The 24,003-nt window shown below is 49.5% G+C and overlaps 1 protein-coding gene across 2 annotated transcripts in view; it reads right to left on the minus strand.

The window, feature by feature from the left end:
- The window catches only part of LOC105180587 (uncharacterized), a 63,769-nt gene that overhangs the window by 27,086 nt on the left and 12,680 nt on the right, over window positions 1–24,003 (minus strand). Inside the window, exons 6-11 of one of the 2 annotated variants that reach the window (XM_025307215.1) lie at window positions 20,964–21,190; window positions 20,161–20,377; window positions 17,563–17,775; window positions 16,836–17,112; window positions 14,794–15,477; window positions 11,265–11,439 (exon numbers count right to left, since the gene is read on the minus strand). In XM_025307215.1, coding sequence (XP_025163000.1) covers window positions 11,265–11,439; window positions 14,794–15,477; window positions 16,836–17,112; window positions 17,563–17,775; window positions 20,161–20,377; window positions 20,964–21,190 — 1,793 coding nt within the window. The remainder of the gene's footprint in view (window positions 1–11,264; window positions 11,440–14,793; window positions 15,478–16,835; window positions 17,113–17,562; window positions 17,776–20,160; window positions 20,378–20,963; window positions 21,191–24,003) is intronic. The other variant, XM_025307216.1, reaches the window with a different exon arrangement.

A 24,003-nucleotide genomic window follows, 5' to 3' on the forward strand; every position in this document is an offset into this window, starting at 1 on the left:
AGAAAGCAAAATACTCGAAATCCGCTCAGGGTCCGGCAGCCGCGTGGTTGCCTTTTTGCGAACAAGCCGCGCGATTGCGGCCGCCACCGGCTGAATTAATCGGCGAGCGATAAACGCGAAGAGTTTCACGCGGTCGATGTCGAATGGAAAGCGTCGCTAATGGCACAGTACGCAGCGCGCCGCGTGATTTATGGCACTGTCAATGACGAGTGAACGTAACTAATGAAGGATGACCTTTCGTAACGTCCGGCGGAACGTAATTTCTCGTATGCGCGCGGTTCATTATGCCGACGCGATTTTTCACCGCCGGCAAGAAGCCTCGGCCTCTAATGGCCGCGTGTGCGGCGCCGCCGCGGAAGAAATGGAACGGACATTGAGAGCGCTATCGGATGCATCGTGCGCTTTTATCGCGCGCGATAAACAGGGTCACCAGCGACGAGAGAGGTCGCCTATCTCGCGCCAATGACAGCTTAATTTCGCCGCGCTAAATCCGCAATCGCGAAAGGAACGAGGCCGGCGAGGTGGGAGAGAGGGGTGGCTTATGATTCCGTAGAGTTTACTGTCCTTCCTGGCGACGATTACGACGACGACGACGACAAAGGCAACCACGACTGCTTCCCGTTACGGTTATAAACAGAGCACAATGAGAGACGTTAACGAGCCGCCTGAAAGTTCACTCCGCCTCTGTTCTCCGTGAGTCATGAGGTGGCTTGGGTTTTGAGGTGGCCACGATTTGGCCCCTTCGTCGCGGCTTGAAGCGCGTATCGGCGCGGATCGCTTCGATAAAGATCGGCGACCTCAGCCGCGAGGAGTTTCGCTCTCCTTGCTCGTCGCGGTTTGCATTCTTACGAGAATAGTCGCCGTATCTTCGTTGCAGCGGAATTGCAGCGCGAGGGAAGAAACGCCCAGCTGGCCAGGGGCGAGTTTGGAAATGAGGGGAGTATACTCGCGGGGGAGCATCCCTGCGAAACAGGTGCGTGTTCGACAGATGTGACAGGCAGCGGGCAAACTGCAAGAAGCCGAAATCGGCTAATTGAGATTATTCGCGTCGAATTAGTTTGTCGTGACACTCGGTTGCAATTAGCGCACGAGATACGGCCGTCTATGTGCGCGTGCGCGCGCACACGCGTATGTGTGCACAATTGGCGTATCTCATTACGAGTTTACGCTGCGGAGAACGCATGGCTAGCTTGTATCTACTTGTGACGCGTACCCCGCCGGATGTCACGATGTAGCTCTCGTCTTACGGTAAGCAAGATGCTAACGTTCCCGTCCACTTTCCAGCCAAGTGTAACGCGATTTGCATTGAGACGCTCCGTAATTGCTACTAAAATAGAGTCCTCGTTGACAGAGAGAGAGAGAGAGAGAGAGAGAGAGAGAGAGAGAGAGGGAGAGAGGGAGAGATTTCAGAGAGCCGATATCAATTAATCAGCTCCCCCCCGCGATGATAAATGCATGATAAAAGAACTGCAAAAATGTTGAGCAATAAAAGCAGAAATGGAGAGAAAAGCGAAATTAAATACGAGTGACAAAGTCACACCCCAAAAAAAAGTATTCTATTTGTAGAGTGATTTTTTCCACAGCGTCATATTCTAAGCGAAGCCTTTTACAGACAAAGGATTCCTCTTTCGATAAAGCGATTAAAGTGAACCATTCGTCTAAAATTTATTAGATATTATTCTAGCTGTTTCCCTCTTATTTCAAGAGGATTTCTTCTTATATCAATCAATTTTCCTCTTATATGAAGAAGAATATGTTGATTTGAATGTCGGCTTCTTTTGTTCAGTCTACTGCTCTACCTCCAGGCATAAACGAAAAAATAAACCATATACTCATAAGTCAGAATATTCGGAACGCTTTTTAGAAAAGGTATGTGTGTTGCTGTAACATAAAACGAAGATAATTTACCCATATTTGGCCAAATGCAGTTTATAATCTATTGCAAGAAATTGAATAATATATTCTTTCTTTTAATTATATGTTTCGTAAAATTGGTTATGATGAACATCTTTGTAGCTATGAAGTCCATAACAAAATTGATTGGAAATTTATTTGTTATGATGATCTTATTTCATTGTCTACTTCTTGTCTACTTCTTGTAGAACTGGAGCCAGAAGTACATCTATATATGTATCTATATATGTACTTTTCGCTATACGTCATAACAATTTATTCAAATTAACTAATATAACCAGTAAGAATAAAGTACAGTAAGAATTAATAATAATCCTCTTAGAAAAAGATTAAATAATCTGCGTGTAAGAGAAAATTTATATTAAAATGAATAAGATTTGCATTATATATGTATATATATATATATATATAACATATAATCTCGCTCTAACTTTAAGAAAAATTTGTTTATATCTTCCTCTTAATCTTAGAAGAATCCTCTTGAGGCGATATATAAGAATAAAATCCTCTAAAATTTAGATGTTTCCGCTTGTTCTGAAATTACTTTTTTTTTGGGTGCGTGTTTTCGGCCGATTGGTTGAACAAAGAGAGATGACTGCAGTGCAGGCGAGAAAAATTCGGCTCGCCTTTACCTCGGGGATGCGCATGCGAATAAACCCGCGCGCTGTCGACGAAGAACGAGTTTTGATAGTGCAACGGTCTCTTATCAGTAGATATCACGTATCCACCTCAATTTTCCGCACGCTCGCGCGAAATGCGAGAAGATATTTTGCGCAATCGCATCGCGTCGCGTCGCGTCACTCGTGCGAACTTTGCGATGGATGCCGCGGTGTCACCATCGAATTGTTTCGAAATGGAGACGGAAAATCGGTCAGATGTTCGCTTCGCCGAGTATGTTGCGCAATTCGTCATTATGCGCACGGCGACGAGGACGGATTAGCAAGATAGATTAGCGGTCAATAGTAACGACCAACGTGTCGCACTCGTGGAGACTCACCTTGCTCCAGTTTCGGTTTTTATCTTTCGTCGCGCTTTACTCGCTATCCGCTCTTGCACAGAACGTAAGTCTCAGAGTCTCGCTCGCCTTATATACTCACGCAGGACATGACAAATATACAGCACGAGAGCCACGCAGTCGACTAAGAATCACACATAATATCCAGAGTATGCAGCCGCAGAAGTTAAACAACGAAATCGCAAAACATGCACATGTAAGGACGTAGACGTACGCGATCCCTCGCGCAACGAGGATCACACAAGTCAACGTCCCGTCCGCCAAACGAGTATCGACTCCTGCCGCATATTTACACACTTCGGGTTAATCGGAAAACAACTCATCACTGCACATCTTACATTAATCGATCAATCGGACACGTATCAGGATCAGTCAGTTCAAGTATCGTACGACGGATTGCGTATACCCAGACTTACCATCAAGAAATACGCCGTGTACAATATTTCTATACAACTATAGCTTTTCTGTACAGCTGTGAAAGACATATCTCGGGACACACAAGTAAGACGACGACGACGGGACGAATTCGTTAAAGACGTCGATTAGATTAATCACACAATTTCTTCTCCCTTTTCCTCGTTTATAAAGACCTCGATGCGACTCGGTCGGAAAGGGAGAAATTCTACTCGAGGGCATTCTTCTGTATTCAGGATAGGATCATCGGAGAGAAATGAAAGAACACTATAAAAATATCGCCGCGCGTGATATCGTACAATATAATAGAGTATAATAAAGGTAACCAAGGGCAACGAATTCTTGCAAACCGCTACGATATTATGAAGGACCAAGAAACTTTGCGAAAGCTCAGAGGAGAAACAGAAGCGACAAAATGACTCAAGACATCGCATACAATAGCAGCATAACGTTTATTAGCACATCAAGGATATTTATAATGCACTATAATTGCTTAAGTTTAAAAGGTAAATATATATCGCGCGTATTTGTATAGTCTTTATATACGTATACAGGTGTGTGTGTGTGTGTGTGGAGTTGTCGTAATATCTAGACGAAGCATTTGACGCAAAGTAAAATATAAAATCAATCGCAAAACAAGGTGTAATATATATACGTATATATCGTCCTGTGTCACAGACGGAATTTTGATGCGTCAAATGAGACCTCTACCCGCTTGCAAGATCTCTCTCGTAAACGCGTTCTCAGCATACGTTCTCGAAACACCGGGAAAGAGCGTAAAGCCGATCGCGACTTAAATTTAATAATTCGTAAGTAGTTTGCGATTTCCAAAGGCGGCATTTGTTGCGCTTAGAGTATATAGGAAATACTGCGCGAGGAAACGGGATTGCATCAATTTATCATTATTATTATCATTATATGTATATATATATATATATATATATATATATATATGTATGTATGCTGCGAGAGAAACGCGTCGTTATCTGTATATGAATACGGAGAGAAATTGTCGTGATGCAGTCGGTACTTGTAATATCGTTGGGTGGTATATGATGAGCGACATTCAGAGCGGAAGAAGATATAATATTCTAATCACGCTACAATAGTATATTTTGGATATGTTTCGTATATCGTATACTTAACATTAGGGAGAGGAGATATGAAAATCGAATATATATATATAGAGAGAGAGAGAGAGAGAGAGAGAGATATATATATATATATATATATATATATATATAACTCTAATAACTTAATAAAGATTCGTGGTAATTCTCAAAACGTACCTACCCCGCTACAGCAACAACTCATATAAATATTAAATGTATATATATATATATATATATTTATATGACACATCTCTACTTAGTCAAAAATATATACGTACATGTATTGTTGCGCTCGGTATCGCGTAACCGCGTCCGGGGAAGCTAATTAGCCGCGAGATGTAAAGGAGAGCGACGACTTTGTCGCGCGGAGCCGTCAAAGCCGCGGCGCTGGAAGGCCCAACAAAATCACACAGCTCCAAGGAAGCCAGCTGGAGCAATGGTCGCGATCGATATTCCGGCGATTGGTAAATACGTCAGCTGACCGAAGCGTCCCGACGCCCGCGACACTTGAGATCTTCTCCGCTCGCTGCAGCTTTGACGTGTGCTCGGCAAGGTTGTCGCTCTCTTTTGCACTCGGCGATTAACGATGTGCCTCGAACGTTCGGCAGCGCAACGCGATTTCGGGGGCTCGTCCGGGGTTGAAGGTGGAGATCACGGATGAGCGTGTGAGTGAATGACGGTTGGCGCGTCTGAGGACTCCGGGAGGGACCGGAAAATGCAGATCAGTCGGATTCAATTCGTCCAAAATTTGAGCCCGATATTTTCGACGGGGCCGCGCCATCACGCGACTACGTCGTTCAGCCTAAACTGATGGCGCGCGCGAACGGGCGGAGATGAAGAAAAAGCGGTCGTTCTTGCGGCGAATTTCACCCCGGCTTCCAGCAAGCTTGCTTCCAGGCGCGAGCGAGGACAAATTCGACCAGTCACAGTCGTTCCGACCGCGGCTGGTTAATTCGCTTGCCGCTCGCGTCTGGAAGCAAGGTCGAGGACGCGGGCTAAGAGGGAAGGCACGTTCAGTCCTGAGGATGAAGGGCGAGTTTGAATGTCTCGAAGTAAAGCGAAAATTGGAACTGCGATTGTTTCCGGAATTATTACACGCGGTTTGCGAGCAGCGGAGATTGAGTTTCGCGTCTTACAGTCTCGAAAGGTTGGCCGCTTCGCGTGTGTGTACGAAGTGCAGGATAAAATGGCTCGCGCGCAGCTATAAAGTAGTTTGTCAGCGGCTTGACGGATGGTTTCATCGAGTGAGCAGTACGATTAGTTAACGTAGTTCCATCGAAGGCCGCTGTCGAGCGAGCGAAAGCAGTAAAAATCATTACGGAACAAAGCTCTGCGCGGCCGGTGAATAATACGATAGATCTCGAGACGGAGAAAAAGTTGCGGGAAAGGAGTGTAAAAAGTGTAGCGCCGCGAAAATTAATGAATCAAACACGGAGCACGCTGCTGGCGGAATAACAGGAGTGCAAAAAAGGACACCGAATGCTGCTCCTGCGGAACGAGGGAGCACTTCCGAGCGGAATGGCCGATCGCGATCTCAAAGGAAAATCAGGTTCAGCCGAATTTCGAGGGGTGAGTTCGGAAAACAGCCCAGTTCTCCGGTTCAGCGGAATGGGAGGATACGCGGGGATGAGAGCGCGCTTGTTTTCCGCGGAAGTTTGAACGGAAACAAATGCTTATTTAGGTTAGATACGGACTCGGACGTCAGCGTAGGATTAGTGGATAGGATGGGAAGTCGATTTTCGATCGGCGATCGTGCAAGTCTCCGTGAAATTTCAAACGGAGGTTAGAGTTACATTAGGGAAGCATGAAGCGGAAATGCTGACGTATGCGGCGAAAATCAGAGACGACTGCTTACTTGCAGTAGATTTCCTTAGGAAGATACGTTTGGACCTGACAGTGGAATCTTTCTTTAATCCTTCGCGATGAGGAAAAAGGAGGAGACACTGCGTGTCGAGGAGTAAGAAACATCTCAGACAGTCTGGGAAATGTTCCGGAAAATTTGAGGTAGTCTTCTTTTTTTGGAATGCAACTCGCCAGGATTGAACGCCGTAAAAGGATAAAATTGTGATATCCTGCAGCGTGAGATTAATTCTCGGCATATTGAACAGGTCATGAACAGGTCGTTTGGAATGCAAGATGAAAGTCAGAGAGTCATTGAAGAGTCATTGAATTTCTGGGTCATGATTAAGAAAAGAGATAATTCGGTGAGATTGTCGGAAAATTAATGCCGTCATTTATGTTCGTTATCTATTTTGGATCTAAAAAGTGTTTAACGGCAGATAAAAATTTGTCCTGAGGATAAAGAAAAGACGGTATTTCCTATAGAGAACAGTTCATTTTAGGTTATGTAACGCTCCAGCAAGTTTGAATGCTTAATGGAGAAAGTTTTAAAGCCGCTATTGTCGAAAATTTGTTTGGTTTATTTGGATGACGCGACTGTATTTGAGGAAACTCTTGGAGAAAAATATCGGCTAATTTCAGGAAAGTTTTTCGCAGATTACTTTCAGCAAACTTAAACATTAATCCAGGAAAATGCAATCTTTTTAAGAAGTAAGTGAAACGTCTTAGTCATGCTGCGTCTGCTGAAGGTGTTGCCATCGACCCTGAAAAAACTGCTCGGTGTCAGAGTGGCCGATTCCTCAGAATGAAAAGCAGAGATGCGAAGTTTTCTTGGATTTTGCTCGTACTATCGTGAATTTACAAATGGACTTTCCTTGACAGCAAAACCTTTATACGTACTTCCACCGAAGATCAATCCAAGTTCAAGTGGCCTCGGCAATGTGAAGAAGCTTTTAATAAATTAAAGCGAGCTTTCACTACGTCTTCAGTGTGCGCTCTTTTCCGATAGAAGAAGGAGATATTATCCTTGATACAGATGCTTTGTATCACAGGATTGGGGCGGAGTGGTCATCGCATATTTTTTTAGTCGAGTCTTAGGTAAAAGTGAAGAAACGTTTGTGACTCGACAAGGATTATTAGCTGCGGTGGAATCAATGAGGTCTTTTTATCATTACGGACGAAAGTTTCTAGCCCGAATAGACTATAGAGGACTGACGTCATTCAGAGCTTTAAAAGGACAATTAGCACGTTGATCGGAAAGACATCAACACGGCATGACTTGGCAATTTATCATCCAACTGGACAGTCGGATGTAGGAATGCTGATGATTTATCACGACGTCCTCTCGCGCCGAGGCAGGATGCAAATATTGCTCGCGGGTGGAAATTTTGGACGTTGAAAAGGAAAATGCATCAGCAGCTAGAACAGTCTTGGTCAAGGTAACGAGTCCGAGGAATGGCGCCAAAGGCAGTTGGAAGATCCCGGACGAGCTCTCAACATTGTTGCGCCGCGCGCGCTCTCGGTATCGCGCAACATTCGAGGGGGGTAATTAGCCACGAAATGTAAACGAAAAGAAGAACGTGTTGGCGCGAGGAGACCCGAGGATCTCCACAAAGTCGCAGCCCCAGCCGGTCGGCTGGGGTGCGATCCGCATCCCGGCGATCCACGAGTATACCGAGCGTCACGACACCCGCAACAATACATGTGTATTCGCTTATAATTCTCATTACAAAACATAACAATCTCCTCCTCAGCTTGCGTGTAACTTCCAGTCTTTTGAATCCTTAACTCGAGTCTCTCTCTGCTAAACGTTCACACGGCCTTTCTTGCAGTCGCCTTGCCGCGTTAGGATGCATCACATTCGGCATGCAAACGTTGCCGTGTCCTACGCGATTCACCGTACAACCTCGAGCGTCACCGACTATACCAGCTACTACGTAAACGCATTATATATAAAATATATGTCATAAAACAATGGAAACTCTCTTCATCGAATCCTAACAAACGCGCGAACACGAGTGAGTGTGCGTAATAACATACGTATAGTAAACGTAACTCTGTGCACTCCGATACTGTGCTACTGATACGTCGTCCGAATTGCCGAACGTCACCACGGGATTACATCGACGACAGTCGATAACTAACGATAACTCTAACGGACTAGCTACGATATATCCACCGCTCACGTCGATCAACAGCGCGCGATGCAATCGAGACTCGGCCCTTCTTCATCACACTTTTGTGAAACCGAATGCGCGAGAGTGGTGAGAGTGGAGTGGATATGTGGTACAGCGACTATCGATATGTACATCACACATACACACACACACACACACACACACTGGTATCGTGTATATAACAAGTGATAACGTGATACTGACAATCTAAGGAACTATTTATACTCTCTAATCGTAACATGCGTAAATCCCCTATGATGATACCTTCTAACATATCTACGCGACCAGAGGCCGAGAGAGAGCTGACCTTTAGCGCACTGTTACCGGAATTTCTACGAATTATCGTCCCTCGCTACGGAGGACTCTTCGCCTAATCCATTAGATTAGCCACGAATAACCGCCGATAACCGGGAGCGCCGAGCCCGGGCTCCCGAATAACGAACTCGGGATCGTTAGCTTTTTGCGCAACGATTGTGCTTGCGCGGCACGTCTTTCGCCTCGCGTCGGCAAAGATTGAAACCCAGACCTAACGGATTTTATTACCATAGGATAGGACGGGGGCAGGTCGCGGGGGTTAGCGCGCGGCGTTTCCGAGACGTGGGATTTGAACGTGGGACGTCATCAGCCCGGCGCATCGACGGCGCCGAAAATCGAAGGGAAAACAACAAATCTCCCGATGAGCCGAACCTCGCGCACTAGCGAGGGCCAGTGCCGCGCGCACTCGCCACGACTGTTTCGAGCAATTCACTTTCTTCTCGGTGTTCCTGACGCTAAAGTCGAGCCCGGCTCGATCAAGCCGGGGAAGATGTACGCGCTGCGCGCCGCACGGCACGTTCTCCCTTCTGCGGCGGGGGAAAACCGCCCGGCGTGATTTATCGTGTTCTTTCGGCAGCAGGACCCGGAAGGTTCGCCGTGTGCTACGGCGCGAGTGCGCGATCAAATGCCTTCAAACAGCCAACGGACGCGTATCTCGATGTCTCGATGTTTGTATCGTACGTGAACGTACAGATCGCGATTTCAACAGACAACTCTCGATATCGATAAGTCTATCCAGATTCTAACATCCCGAGCAAAAAATTGTTAAGACCATCCTTATGAAGCATAAGACCCCGGTAAGGCTGCGAGTAGGATGCCCTAAAAAGGGATGCCTCATTATTATACATTAGGTCTCGAGATTGATCTTTTAGGGATGTGCCTTGGATTTAACAAGTAAGGCTTTGATAGGAAAAAGCTGAGAAGGGCTGTAGAAGGATTTTTTGAGGATGCCTTGGATCTAATAAATAAGGCTTTGATAGAGGAAAGGCTGAGGAGAGCTTTGGAAGGATATTTTAAGGATGCCTCAGATCTAATAAATAAGGCTTTGATAGAGGGAAAACTGATAAGGGCCTTAGAAGAATTTTTTTAGAGATGCCTTAGATTTTAAGAAACAACGCTTTAACATAGAAAACTGATGTGGGCCTTAGAAGGATCTTTTAAGGATGCTTTAGATATACAAAATCAGGTTTTGTTATAGAGAATTAATAAGATCTGAAGCGTGTAATAAAATTGTCATGGTTTAGTATCGTTTTAGTAGGTACGCTCTATCTGGTTCTTTTAAAGATTTTTTAATTATACCGTAATTGAAAACAAATTTTATTAGTTTTATTAATTGCCACATTCATTGGTCTCTTCCAAGGATTTTTTCAGTATTGCCTTCGTTTTGAAATGCAGCAAATTTCAATAAAAACAGTAGCAGGATTTTTATGTGTAAAGAATGCTATATTTTATTGTAAAGTATGCTATATTTTTAAAATAAAAAAATCTTGTTGTATACTAACAAGGTTATAAAGGAATAACGAAATTGCAGTCTAAATTTATTGGAATGAAGAGAACGAATATTTTTTTACTCAAGCAATAATAAAAATATTTCCTTATAAGGCCCTCGTAATATTGCCTTGTAAGGACCCTTTGAACCATTTGTTACACATCTTGTAAGCGTCTGTAGGCCCTTTCTATCCCTACTAAGGGCCCGATTAATGTTAGGGAAGAATAATCAGGTCCTTGTACCAGAACCCTGTTAATTTTCTACTCGGGATTTCAGTTCGTGTCGCGCGTAATAAGCGGCGTACGCCTCTCTCCCCCCTCCCTCCCAAAGTTTTTTCGTCGCTTATCGAGTTATCAGCAGCGCGAGAGGATTTTGCGCGCTATCGCGAGGAAATTTCGAGCGCACGCGAGCGATTTGTGCAAATACCCCAAGAATAACAATACCCGTTAGACATCACGACCAGCTAGCGCAGACCGTTAGCTGCTCTTCTACTTCTTGTAGACTTTGTCGCGCATCTACATATTATCGAGGATCGAAGACACGCGGGAAAATCGGCGGAATCGGCGAAACAAGAGCCGCGGCAGCCGGTTTGCCCGCTTCGCTCTCTCGTGATGCCATTGTCGCGCACATCCGCCGAACCTTCCAGGTCGCGATATCAAGATACACCGCGTGGCCCTGGATACACGTAGATAACAATGAGTCAGGACGAAGACAGCCTAGAGCACACCACGCGGGAGGATCAACGCGAGACATCAACACCACCGTGAGACCTTCAGAGACCTGCCATCACTATACATGTATGTACACAAGTCGCCTGTCATACGCTTCCCGCTGCTTTCCGCGCTTGAGACCGCGCGTGTCCCGGTCGTCGCGTTAGCGGTGTTTCAGGCAGACGGTAAAAAGACAGAGACGTAACAAAACGGTTATGCATGTACACGTGGGCAGAAAGAAGCGTCATGCGGTGCAGCCAAGCGTGCGATGCTGTTTACCTGCGAACGGCACGTCGCCGAAGTACTCCTCGACGTTATCCGTGGACATGCTCTTGTCGGAGAGGGACACGCTGGACAGAGAGCCGCTGGACGCGTCCAGCGAGCCGCCGGCGGGGAACTGCAGCAGGTCCTCGTCCGTTTCCGTTTCCATGTCGCGAGACCTTCGTTTGTACACCTATCGACACAGATCAAGGTTCTTCGTGAGGAAACTGCGACAACTCTTTCGCTCTCTCTCTCTTTCTCTCTCTCTCTCTCTCTCTCTCTCTCTCTCTCTCTCTCTCTCTCTGTCTCGCTCGCGAGCACGTGCCGTGCGAACGCCGACACCGGCGCGGCGGAATAGCTCGATATCGCGCGTGCATTTTTGCACTTTTTTTAATATCTGCCGCGCAAAATCGCGCTGATCACGTTGTTGGATTTATGACAGTCGCGTTTTACAATTTGCCCGCGACCACTATTACTCCGGCGTATCGCCGTTATCGCGAGATTGTCAACATTCGTGTTTTATACACGGATATTTACAGTCGATATAAAAATTCCCCCCGCGTGCCGCCGCCGCGCCTCCGCCTCTGCCGCCACCGCCGCCGCCGCCGCCGTTGCCGCACGCTGCGCCGCGATAGCAAATCGCACGATGGAAAAATGAAGCCAATCCTGTCGCGATGAAAATTTATTGGAACGGAACGTCCGCGCAGGCACGCGAGAAATATACCATGTAAATCGGAGGGAAAATAAATACGCGTGGTCAAGCTAAAGCATATTTATATATTCGAATAAAAATCAGGTATACCTTTTGACATTAATTCTTTCGATTCCGCTGACGGCGAGTCATAAATGACAAATATAATATGATTTTTCCAGGCACTCTCGCGAATTTTATGATACACGCGGAATCGCTGCCTCAAACGAGGCGGCCTGCGCGGCGGCTGCAGCCGCATCGAAATTATTACATCCAACTATACGCGTCAAAGGGAATTTTTATTGTTTGGATGAAAAAAACAACAGAGCAAAAAAAAAGAACTCGCACAATGCCGGTGATAATTAAAGTTACAGCTCTCCCCCCCCCCTCTCTCTCTCTCTCTCTCTCTCTCTCTCGACACGTGCGCGTAATTCTCGTGTTACATGTCTATGTTGAATATTTATATTCCGTGATATTAATAACCAGCTGTGACGAGAGCGGTCAACCTAACGCCATTTACGTTTAATAGCGACGCCTGTAAGCCACCGCGAATTGCGTTACGCCACTCAAAGAGAGACGTCGCGTTTTGATTTACTAAGTGCAAACTGCGAAACGACAGCTCGCTATTTCATCGCGCGTCCCAGAAAGCTCTAACGCAATTAAAATCCGACGTCACACAGGGCCGACAGACACGCTCGCGGTTGCGTCTGTAAAATGCCGCGAGAGAGAGAGAGAGAGAGAGCGCGAGAGAGAGAGAGAGAGAGAGAGAGAGAGAGAGCGCCGAGAGAGCATCTCGAGGAGACAGCCGGAAACCGTCGCTACAAATTCGCGAATTTCTCTCTCTCCTATGGCAACGGAGAACGAACATTCGCGAGGCGAAGTCAGACAGGCATAGAAGCCGAGGGCTTCATTATTCAAAGGGTGTCGGCGTCTTGCATTCTGCCGCTCTACTGGATTCGCGGAAGTTGACGGGTGAGAGGCAACCATCCGTAGACGGTTCTCCCATCTCTCCACGTCCTCCGACAGCTTCACGGGAGACCCCTCTGCCGCCCTTGCCGGAGGGAGGAAGGGGCCGCAGAGGCTGTCTTCGGTTGCCGTAATGGCGTTCGATCCCCGTCATCAAATCATACCCCGCCGCTCCACGACTATTGCGAATTACGCGTCGGCCCGATCGAACCGCATAGGCTACCGCGGTCATTAGTCGCGCGAGCGCGTGTGTGGCCCGAGACTTCGTTTAGCGAAGTATGCCCTCCCCCCCCTCTCGGCAAAATCCCCCCGCGACGTCCGCCGCGTCGGCCGACTAATTGAAATTAATCCGGAAACGCGTGGGATCGCTCGCTCTCCGCGTGGCGCGGCGCGGCGTGGGACAAAGGGATTCCACGGGTCATCGAGCACGAGAAAAGGATGCGTCTCAAACAAACGTGCGCGCCCGTCAAACACGAGAACGATCCGCGCGATGAAGGAGACATCGATCAGCTCCCGCGCGGGCACGCCACGGCAATGTACACAGGAGCTCGGGCGTCTTCGCCGACTCCTTTCCACATATATTCACTATGTGATATTTCGTCAAGCGTGTATAGTCGACTGAAAGACACGGATTGCGAGTGCATATAGGGAACGGCACAGAGAGGAGCCGGGACGGATGACGGAGAGACGCCGCGGAAAGAGCAAAGAGGAAGGGAGGGAGGAAGCGAGCGAGCGAGCGAAAGAGAGAGAGAGAGAGAGAGAGAAGGAGGAGCAGGAGTGCGGTGGAAGCTACGTGGTGCGCTATGGATATCCATTCGCGGTGGATGGAAACTGAACGCAGTCGGTCTCACAGCAGAACGATCATAGGGCGACGCGCAAACGGCAGCAAACGAGCGAGACAAGCCGAAGGCAGACGGCGGCGGCGGCGGCGGCGGCGGCGGCGGCGGTTGCGAGAGAGGCAGAGGGTCGGCTCCTTGTAAATCGCATCACAGATCAAACACAGCTTGTATATTAAACGTAACCTGCTAAGACGCCGCAACTAGACCGCTTATCTACTGTCCAAGACGCGGCGGGTCAAGCGAGAGCACTAATGGCGGCCGGGCGCGAGCGCGCGCGTCGCGCCGAGCTCCGTCGCGGCGCCTCGCCGGCGACCGCTCGACGGCGGAACGACGCGCGATACCGACGTCCGGGCTGCTCGGCTCGCCCGAGAGCTCGCGGTTGCCCGCGGACGAAATTAAACCGTCGGCGCTCCTCCGGGGTGTACCGCGCGTCCTGACGCGTCACCGGATACGCTTTCGGGGCTTTCGGTATTCCCGACGTATGAGAGAGATACGCGCGCAGTCTCATGCATTCACGCATACAGCCGAGAGCGTCTCTCAGCCGATTGCCGTACTCGCCGTAAGAGCAGCCGAGGATGCGAGATTGAACGGCGCCGTGGCGCACGCTTCGCCGCGCGCGACGGTATCGCAGAGACGCGTTTCGTTCGTTCGTTTGAGCACGCGAACCGCGGAATTCCCGCGAGAGATCGACAATCCTCGGGCGATCAGCGATCGCTCGGCCCGGCCGAGCTTAGGCGACGCTGCTCGATTCTCGACCGTCGCCGGTTTCATCGTCGCCCGCGCCCTCGCCCTCCTCTCCCTCCAAAATCGGCCCTTCCTTTCCGCGGGCGGGAGATGTCGACAAGTTGAGAACGATCGCACGCAGGCTGTCTGTCGATAACGCGATAACCCGCGCGGTCACATGACGGCAGGAATTACGCGAGCCCCGGAAATCCGTAATGAGACGCTTATCGCGCGCTCTTAATGATCGCTCGTTAACCGAGCGCGGTGCGTCTCTTCTTTTGCGCCGCGGAACAATAGCCGGCGATACGAGAGAGTCGCCAACACTCACCTGGCTGAGCGGCCGGATGCGCTCGTGGATGGACTTCTCCGCCTGCATGGCCGAAGGTGGTGGATGATCGGGCGTGGGTGGTTGGACGTAATGCGTCGGGCTGGTCGGCAGCAGCATCTGCACGCGCTTGAGACGCTTGTCGGTGGCCTCGCGGCTCTCCAACGCCGGCTGCTCGTCGATGACCTCGCGCTTCTCGTCGAGCAGGCTCTCCTGGGAAGACTTGAGGGTGAGGAAGGCGTTCGACACGAACGTCTGCTCCTGGACGACCGCGTCGCCGTCGCTGCACGGCGACTTGTCGGCGCACGAGCTGCTCTCCGGCTCGTAGCTCTCGTACGCGTGCCTGCGCAGCTTCCTGCGCGGGTTCAGCATCTTCACCGGCCGGTTCTCGTAGATGGACGTGATGGCCACCGGCTCCACGTTCGGCTCGCGCTTCTCCTCGCCGCCGACCAGCCTGGACTTCATCTCCACGTACTGGTCCACGCTTCTGGTCACGTGGCGCAGCTGATCGCGCCGTTTCTGAAGCTGCTCGAGATCAATGTGACTGCGCGCTCCGCTGCGCGCCAAGAACAAGTACTCGTAGTTGCTCGGCCCCACCGAGCTGTCGGCGGACAGAGACATCTGCGTCTGCAGGTGCGTCGGGGACACGGAGAGATTCCGCCTGGGTGGCTTCTTCGGCGGCGTCGGCTGCGGCAGAAGAGACGGATCTTTCTCGTGGATAGCCTCCTCCTCCTCCACCCTCCCCCCCAATTTCTTCGATCCTCGATCGGATATTTTGAGCTTTCGCGGTTCAGAGAGACGTTTCTTTCGCGTCTCCGGCTTGCCGGTGCCGTGGATCCTTCGCGGGTCAGTTTGCTGAAACTCGTCAGCTTACTGCTCCCCGAGTAGAAAAATTAATAGGACTCTGGTAAGGGCCTGATTATTTTTCTCTAACATTAATCGAGCCCTAGTAGAGATACAAAGACAAGGGCCCTACAAGATGTGTAACAAATGGTTTAACGGGTTCTTAAAAGGCAATATTATAAGGGTCTTATAAGGCAATATTAATAGAGCCTTATAAGAAAATATTTTTATTATTGCTTGAATAAAAATATCCGTTCTTCTCATTCCAACAAATTTGGACTGTAATTTCTTTATTTCTTTATAACCTTGTTAGTATACAACAAGAACTTTTTATTTTAAAAAATATGGCATACTTTACAATAAAATATAGCATTCTTTACACATAAAAATCCTGCTACTGTTTTTATTAAAGTTTGCTGCATTTCAAAACGAAGGCAATATTAGAAAAATCCTTGGAAGAGACTAATGAATATGACAATTAATAAAACTAATAAAATTTGTTTTTAATTACGGTATAATTAAAAAATCTTTAAAAGAACCAGATAGAGCGTACCTACTAAAACGATACTAAACCATGACAACTTTATTACACGCTTCAGATCTTATTAATTCTCTACAACAGAACTTGATTTTATATATCTAAAGCATCCTTAAAAGATCCTTCTAAGGCCTACATCAATTATCCACGTTAAAGTGTTATTTTGAAAAATCTAAGGCACCCCCAAAAAATCCTTCTAAGACTCTCCTGAGCTTTCCCTATCAAAGCCCTATTTATTAAATCTAAGACATCCCGATAAATCTTTCTAAAGCCCTCATCAGTTTTCCTTACCAATGTCTTATTTCGTAAAATCTAAGGTATCCCTAAAAGATCCATCTCGGGGCCTGATGTAGCAATAATGAAGCATCCCTTTCTAGGGCATCCTACTTTCAGCTTCATCGGGGCCTTATACTTTATGAAGATGGCCCTAACAATTTTTTGCTCAGGTCTCCCCGAAGAAGTGAACTGAAATGTTCACGAAACGTCGGGAACAAACCCACGGTGTGGATCTACGGCACCCGGAAACCGATCGCGAACCGATTCTCGATATTGAAAACGCAGGAAACGGAAGAGCGATAAAACGAGACGCGCCGCCATCTGCGTGTTCGCTCGAGCTTCGCGCGAGCACGCGAGGCCTTTAATTTCGATTAGCCGAGGCTCTTACCGAGACTTTACTGTTGGAAGCGGGGCTGTGCAACGAGCTAGACAAGGGTGCCATCGGCAAGTAAATCCCGCCAGCGCTGGAATCGTTGGGCAAACAACGGCGGTCCCGTGGGCTCGGGCCGCCGACGCTCGAGGATGAGGACACGCTCAATTGGTCGGACTCTCTGCCACCCCCGTATCCCGTGGGCAATGTCAAGGACAGGTCCTCCGACACGAAGCTACCCTCCATTGTACCGCGCGGCACCGGCGGAGTTTGGTACAGTCCGCTGTCGGAGCCCCTGTGCAACGAAAACTCGACGCCTCAGTGGAGCCGCCAGGATGAGCCGCCTGTCGTCTCGGAGCCGACGACGAGGGGGAATCGATTCCGCGGATCGAGCACGCGATCGCATTCGATCGAAATCCCGCGCGCCAGAGAGAATATCTCTCTCTCTCTCTCTCTCTCTCTCTCTCTCTCTCTCTCTCTCTCTCTCTCCCCCCCTCCCTCTCTTTCTCTCTGCGGCTCGTTCTTACCGCAGACTGCAACTTGCCGAAACTGCAGTATTTACAGACTCGGTCCACGAACGCGCGCGACGAACGCTCTACGAGAGTGCATGCATATGTTGGCTAACGCTAGTCTCAACTACGACTTGGTGTCAACAACGCGACGACTGACCCGTTATGAAAAAAAAAAGTAACGTGTCGTATCTAGTATTGCAACTATACTGTGCAGAATGTATGCATGTCATTACCGTGTGGTGTCGGGTGGTAATGGTGTTCTTTTGCTAGTGTTTTGTGGTATATCTTCAGGAGTTTGGTCGGAACTTTCGAGAGTATTTATAGAGTTGAGAGTGTCGGATAGGGACATAAAGACGCTGTCGAAGACGGAACTGGGGTCGGAGTCCTCTGTCTGCTGGAGGGCCCTCCGTACTCCGTTCACCGGCTCTCCGTTCTGCTCGTCTTCGCTGAAAACGCGCATCCCGCTACATCAACCGACATCGGTCACCAACTCACTTGCGATCGCACATCCAAAGCCAAGCAACACACAATATAAGTCGTATGCGCCAGTGAGAAAAGGACTACGCAGTAGCGCTGCTAGCCAAAACTACCAGTGAGAAGATCGGGTTCAACCAACGCGAAGCGGAAGAACCGTCTGAATCCATCTCGGTCCGCGACACTAGCGATGTCCGATCATCTCTCGCGAGGCCGCGCGCGAAAATCGTCGAGCGTGTCGTCGAGCGAATGAAAGCGCTCGCGAGAGCGAGAAGTGAAGACATAACGCGCGGTATAAGGGAGAATGCAAATGTAAGTCGCGAAGAAAAGACACGCGGTAGTCTCTCCATTGACAAAACACGCCTCGGTCGCGGGGACATTCACAGGCGAGCGGCGACTTTTTAACGAGGCCACGTCTCGACGACGACGAGGACGGGACATGGCGAGCGCCGGCCGAGGGAGGAGGAGGAGGAGAAGCGGAAAAGAAGCCGGCGGCTGGGGGGTTGCGGAGGCCGCGCGCTCTCGCAGCACGGGGAAGAGAGCGATGGTTATTAGTTTTATGCTGAGACGGGCTAACATTTACATTGTTTAACGTGATGGATTCATCTCGAGGCGGCCAAGCCGGGGCTACCGACGTCAAACATTGATGGTGGAGAAGTGCGGAGAACATCAACGGCAGCCAGCACCCACGTTCTATCGCCCACTCTCTCTCTCTCTCTCTCTCTCTCTCTCTCTCTCTCTCTCTCTCTCTCTCTCTCTCTCTCTCTCTCTCTCTCTCTCTCTCACTCTTTCTCTCTGTTCTACTCTCTCTCCCCCGCTTGCCGCGCGCACATACACACGTCGCGCGACCCTCTTTGTCCTTCCTTCGTTCTCTTGCACTCCACTTTTCGCTCAGCGCTCCGCTCTCTTTCACCCCCTACGTCTTCGCCTCTACATCATCGTCCCTCCTTCTCGCTCGCGCTGCCGCCGAGCCAACTAGTCGGGCTTAGCAGCTAGAGCGGTAGCACTGGCACACCGAGAGTACCAATGGGGTGATGCAGCGGGGGTGACCCAGGGGCGAACGAGGCGGTCGGACCCACCATCGCCTGCCTACATCAGGAAAATTAAACCAAGCCAAGCGGTGCTTAACGCGCTGGGGCTACACGCGGCGGCCGTGCCACCACCTCCTCCAACCTCTTCCTCCACCTCCGTTTTCCGCCACCCTCTCGCGCGCCACCCCATATATCCAGGTTCCCTTTTCGGTCCGAGAACCTCCACCTCCAACCTTCTCCCTCTGCCTCCTCCTCCCCCTCCTCCTCCACCTCCTTTTCCTCCTCCTCCTCCTCCTGCGGAGTAACAGCGGCGGCAGCGGTAGCAGCAGCGCCAGCGCCAGCGCCAGCCGTCATCATCCCGGAGCTTGGCCGGTACTCACTCATTCACTCCGTGTTCCGTCCACGTCTACGCTTTTGTTTGTCCAACATCTCCTATATTAAAGCACCGCGGCGCGGCGGGCGGCCGCCGTGCCGTGCTGTGCCGTGCCGTGCCGTGCCGTGCCGTGCCGTGCCGTACGCCGCACCTATATTATACGGAGTCTTTTTTTTTTGCAAAAATATCGCCGCGCGCCGCCGCGCTTACCCACCGCGATGCGATGCCGTCGCGCGGTTTTTATTCCCTTCGAGAGACCATCAGAGAAGAAGACGGCTATCCGGATGAATAGGGGAAAGGCAGTGAGAGCGAGGTGAAGGGCGGGCGGAAGGGAAGGGAGAGTACGAGGGGAGCACTTTCTCACTGCACGCGCGAAGTCGCGCGATCTGCTCGGATGGTAATACATGAGAATGCACGAGTATGCGCGCGGTAATACGCGCGCGCGCGCGCGCGCGGGGGGAGGGCGACTCTTACCTTCGTAAGAGCGCGTGGAATGAACGCGATCCGTTCGAGCAGCGTATCGCCATGCGCGCGCGCGCGTGTCGCCAAAGTTGACGTTAATTAATGCCCCAGTTTTTGCACGCGTAGGCGTAGGGGCGTACTTATCAAACGGCGTGTGTGTACGCGTCGATATTATTACGCTGTCTTACGAGTCGCTAATTATTATACGCTCATAATATTCGCGTAATATTCCGCTCGACATAGCTTAACGTGTTCAGTTGCCGCCACCGGATTAATATCTCGCTAGTGTCACCAACACGTACCGCATATGCGCGAGCGCGTATCGTTATCTGCTCGCGGTATGTCGTGGTAACTCCGTGCGCGAGCAGGCCAGAAATACGATTCAGCGCCGGATACACCGTAAAAAACATACAGCACACAACACACACACACACGCGCGCGCGCGCGCGCGCGCACGCATGCGTCGGATGAAGCGGGCGGTGGATACTCACAAGGACATGACGGAAGTGCCGGATACGCGACGATCGTCGTCCCGCGGCTTATGATAGAACTGCCACTGAGTAGGCGACGTCCCCTCCGCGGGGGAGAGATCATCCCCCGGGCGAACGTTTTCGTAGGGGCTGCCCAATGAGTCGCCACCCTGGACCGGAATCGGCGGCAAGTTCTCGCTGTCAGCGTCGCTCTCCACACCGGAGGAAGACCGGTGCCCTGTTTGAGTTCGGCAATGCGTGTAATCGCCTACGCAATACGGTCGCTTTCACAGAGCTCCGCGCGCGTCTCATCCCGCCGCGAGTTCGCGGACAATCTCATCGCGCGGCGAGAGCGAGAAGAATGAGCGAAGGCCGAAGGCCGAAGAAGTTCGAGCCGATCTCTCTTTTTTTCGGACACGTCATATACGCGAATCGGCGATATCAATCGAGCCACTGACGGCGGGATTGGTGGCGGTGTCGCACGACGAATCGCACAGCGTACGCGGCAGCGGAGCTCCTGATTAATCACATAGCGTAACGTCGTGCGAGTACACGCGCAAATTTTTATACGAGGCTAAGGGCGATTTAATTAAACGCGCCGCGGCAAACTAAAAGCGCGCGTACCTTCGCGCGGCGAGAGTCCCACTAATTACGCAACCCCTTGTACCTATATATATATATATGTGTGTGTGTGCGTGTGTACGTGTATACATATATATATATATATATATATACACACACACACACACACACACACATATCGGTCATGATGTTGCGCGGAAGAAGAAAATAAATCGTATGCCTGCAGGCAAACGCGAGCGTACTTTTTATCACCGCCGTGATATCTTGAGTGACGTGCGGCGGAAACTGTCCCAGAAGATCAAGCACCGTGTTCTGCCGGGAATCCCTAATGCCCAAATCCACTCCGCGATCTAAAAGCGCCCGTACCACTTCCATCTTGCCGCAGAGCGCCGCCTCATGCATCGCGGTGCCCGCTGACGTCCTCGTATTGACGTCAACTCCAGCGGCAAGGAGAACCTCCACGACCGCTCTGCAACAAAATTATGCCAGCATCTCATTGCGCTTCGTTTTGCGTGTCGCGTGCGTGACAAGTGTTAATAAAGAAACCCGCTAGGCGTTCCCGCGATTGTTCGGGGAATCGCGCTTGGGGTTCACTTGGGGTTCAATCGCTGACACGGCCAACCAGATAGCATCGTGTTTTGTTAATCATCGTCCTGCGAAACAAGAAACAGAAACAAAGCCATGAACTTTTCTACGCAGACGGAACGCTTGGCACGAGTCCGTGCGAGGATATCTGAAAAGGACGCAGCCTGCGACGCAGGCACTCGATCTTTCTTCAACTTTACTCGTAATGAAGAAAACTAGAGGAAGATGACATTTCTGTGGATAGTGAAGGGGGAATATCTGTACTTTGTATCTTATCTTGAAAACTCTCACAAGAAGGAGCAGAATGTACCTAAACTCCACTGAAAAACTCACAAGATAGATTCCGCATAAAAGAATAAGTAAGAAAGTCTTGGTGAAAAAAATACATTCCCCCTCAAACTTAGTTTCTAAAATATAGCTGCTCATAGTCTTAAATCGTTTTAGAAAAAATAAGTAACTAGGCACATATGTTTGCAAAGATTGTTCTAAAATACAGGCCCATAATGTTAACGGAAGAGAATATGTTTTTTTTTATTTCACTCGCAACAAAAACGGAAATTATCGAAACTGATAGATATCTTCAAAAATAGATGTGTTGTATCAACATTTTTAACCTGCGACGTATTTTTTTTGTATCGCCTCCTGAAGGGTAAACCTAAGCTTTTAAGGACATATGTTTACAAGGAACATCAGCGAAGTGTATGTCTCCGATTTCGACGAAACTTGATATATTTGTAGAGTAGCCAAAAATAAGAGACCCATATTTTTTATCGGCAATGGTTCAAGATTAAGAGATGAAATTGCCCCTCAAAGTTTCATCCCCCTTATGTCGATAATTATTGCAGATAGGAAAAAACTTTTTAAACAAAAACTATACAGTTTTTATGGCGTACAATGGCGTTTTTGTTTAAAAAGTTTTTTCCTATGTGCAATAATTATCGAGATAGCATAAAGGGGATGAAACTTTGAGTGCCAGTTTTATTCCTTAAACTTGAGCCATTGCTGATACAAAAATATGAGTCTTTTATTTTTGGCTACTCTACAAATATGCCGAGTTTCGTCGAAATCGGAGACACATATTTCGCGGAGATGTTCTTTGTAAGATTCTTTTCCTCATTTCTCAACACGAAATTGTCCTGCCAAAAACGACAATTGTCGGTAGAATTTAGACACCCTGTACCTGAAAGATCTATAGGTGAGACATATTCGGGAAAATATAAAATAACAACCCTCCCCTCCCGACTGTTGGCAGGCGGCGAGATAGAGATCGGATTCGGGAATCTCCCCCAATGAAATAGAGAGAGAGAGAGAGAGAGAGAGAGAGAGAGAGAGAGAGAGAGAGAGAGAGAGAGAGGAACGCGCGTCTCCAGTTGCCTTCAGCTCAGCCTTCAGCGGTCGTTATCGAGCGCGAATTATCGAAATTCCAGAAACGCATCCGCCGGCGGCGCCTAACCGAGAAAACTTAAAACGCAGATTTCGCCGCTTTTCTGCCAGGAGGAGGGTGCGCTGCGCATCGACTACGGTGACCGCAGTCGTCCGACGTGTATAGTATTGACGGCCGAAGATCGGATTCACGTGCACCTATGTTGTTATTACCGTAGCATAGGGGTATTTGTATACTGGCTTACCGAGAGCACCGATATTGAATCCGATAATAGACATTACTCCGCGTCCGCCGCCGCCGCCACCGCCGTCGCTACTCCCGCCTCCCCCAACCCCTCATGCCTGCCTGCCTGCCTGCCTGCCTGCCTGCCTGCCTGCCTGCTGCCAACTGATCCCTCTCTGCTGCCAGCCCCCCTCTGCTCTAGCCCCCGATATAGCTGCCGCTGGTAGATCCACTAAATATCGTGGTGCGCGCGTGAAACGCGTGCGTGAGCTCGACCGTCGCAATGTACGCACCCCCGTACGTGCCCGCGTGCGCGCGTACACCTACCCCCCAGGGATTCTCAAACTCGCCGATACCAAAGTCAAGGTAATACCGATCCTCGGAATGCCTTCGGCATGTCGGAGGAGAGACTTGTGATTAGTCGAGGGAATATTTATGACGTGTCAGGGAGGACGAGAAAAATCTATATTACTATATATACGGAATAAGAGGCAGAAATGCGCGAGGCGACGACACATGACGTATGGCTGCTTCTTTAATTTCGTCCCACGTGAGTGGAGAAGAATTCCCACGATCGTTCGTGAGAGTGACTGCAGACGGTACGAGACGAAGATATTTATGTAACCTCTTATCGATGTATCGAGAAGATTCTCTTGTCGGTCCCGTTATCCCGTCACGGAGGCCGCCGCAGCCACGGTTTGAGAGACGCTGACCTAGTCCAAAACGTTCAAACAGTTCGTGCGTACGCGTTCACACTCGTACAGGCGCAAACGTCTCGCGCGCCGTTATTTAACCAAAATTCGAGCGATAAAATGTCACGTTCTGCACGCTCTCGCTCGCTCGCGCTATCTCTCTCCCTCTCTATTTCCCCCTCCCTCCCTCCTCCGCCTCACGCCGCCACCCCCGTCAATTCTGCTGCACCCTCGCACGTCGACATGGACGGAAAATGCAGCCACCGGACTGTATATCGCGATACGATCGCATTATAAGCGGCAAGCGACGGTTAAAGCGATTACCGGCTGCGAGGCTGCATAGAAAAACCGGCGTTATACCCGATTACAATGTGACTGCCGTTTCGTGGCGATTCACGA

Source organism: Harpegnathos saltator, unplaced genomic scaffold (genome assembly GCF_003227715.2).
Source record: "Harpegnathos saltator strain DR-91 unplaced genomic scaffold, Hsal_v8.6 scaffold839, whole genome shotgun sequence".
Taxonomy (NCBI): domain Eukaryota; kingdom Metazoa; phylum Arthropoda; class Insecta; order Hymenoptera; family Formicidae; genus Harpegnathos; species Harpegnathos saltator.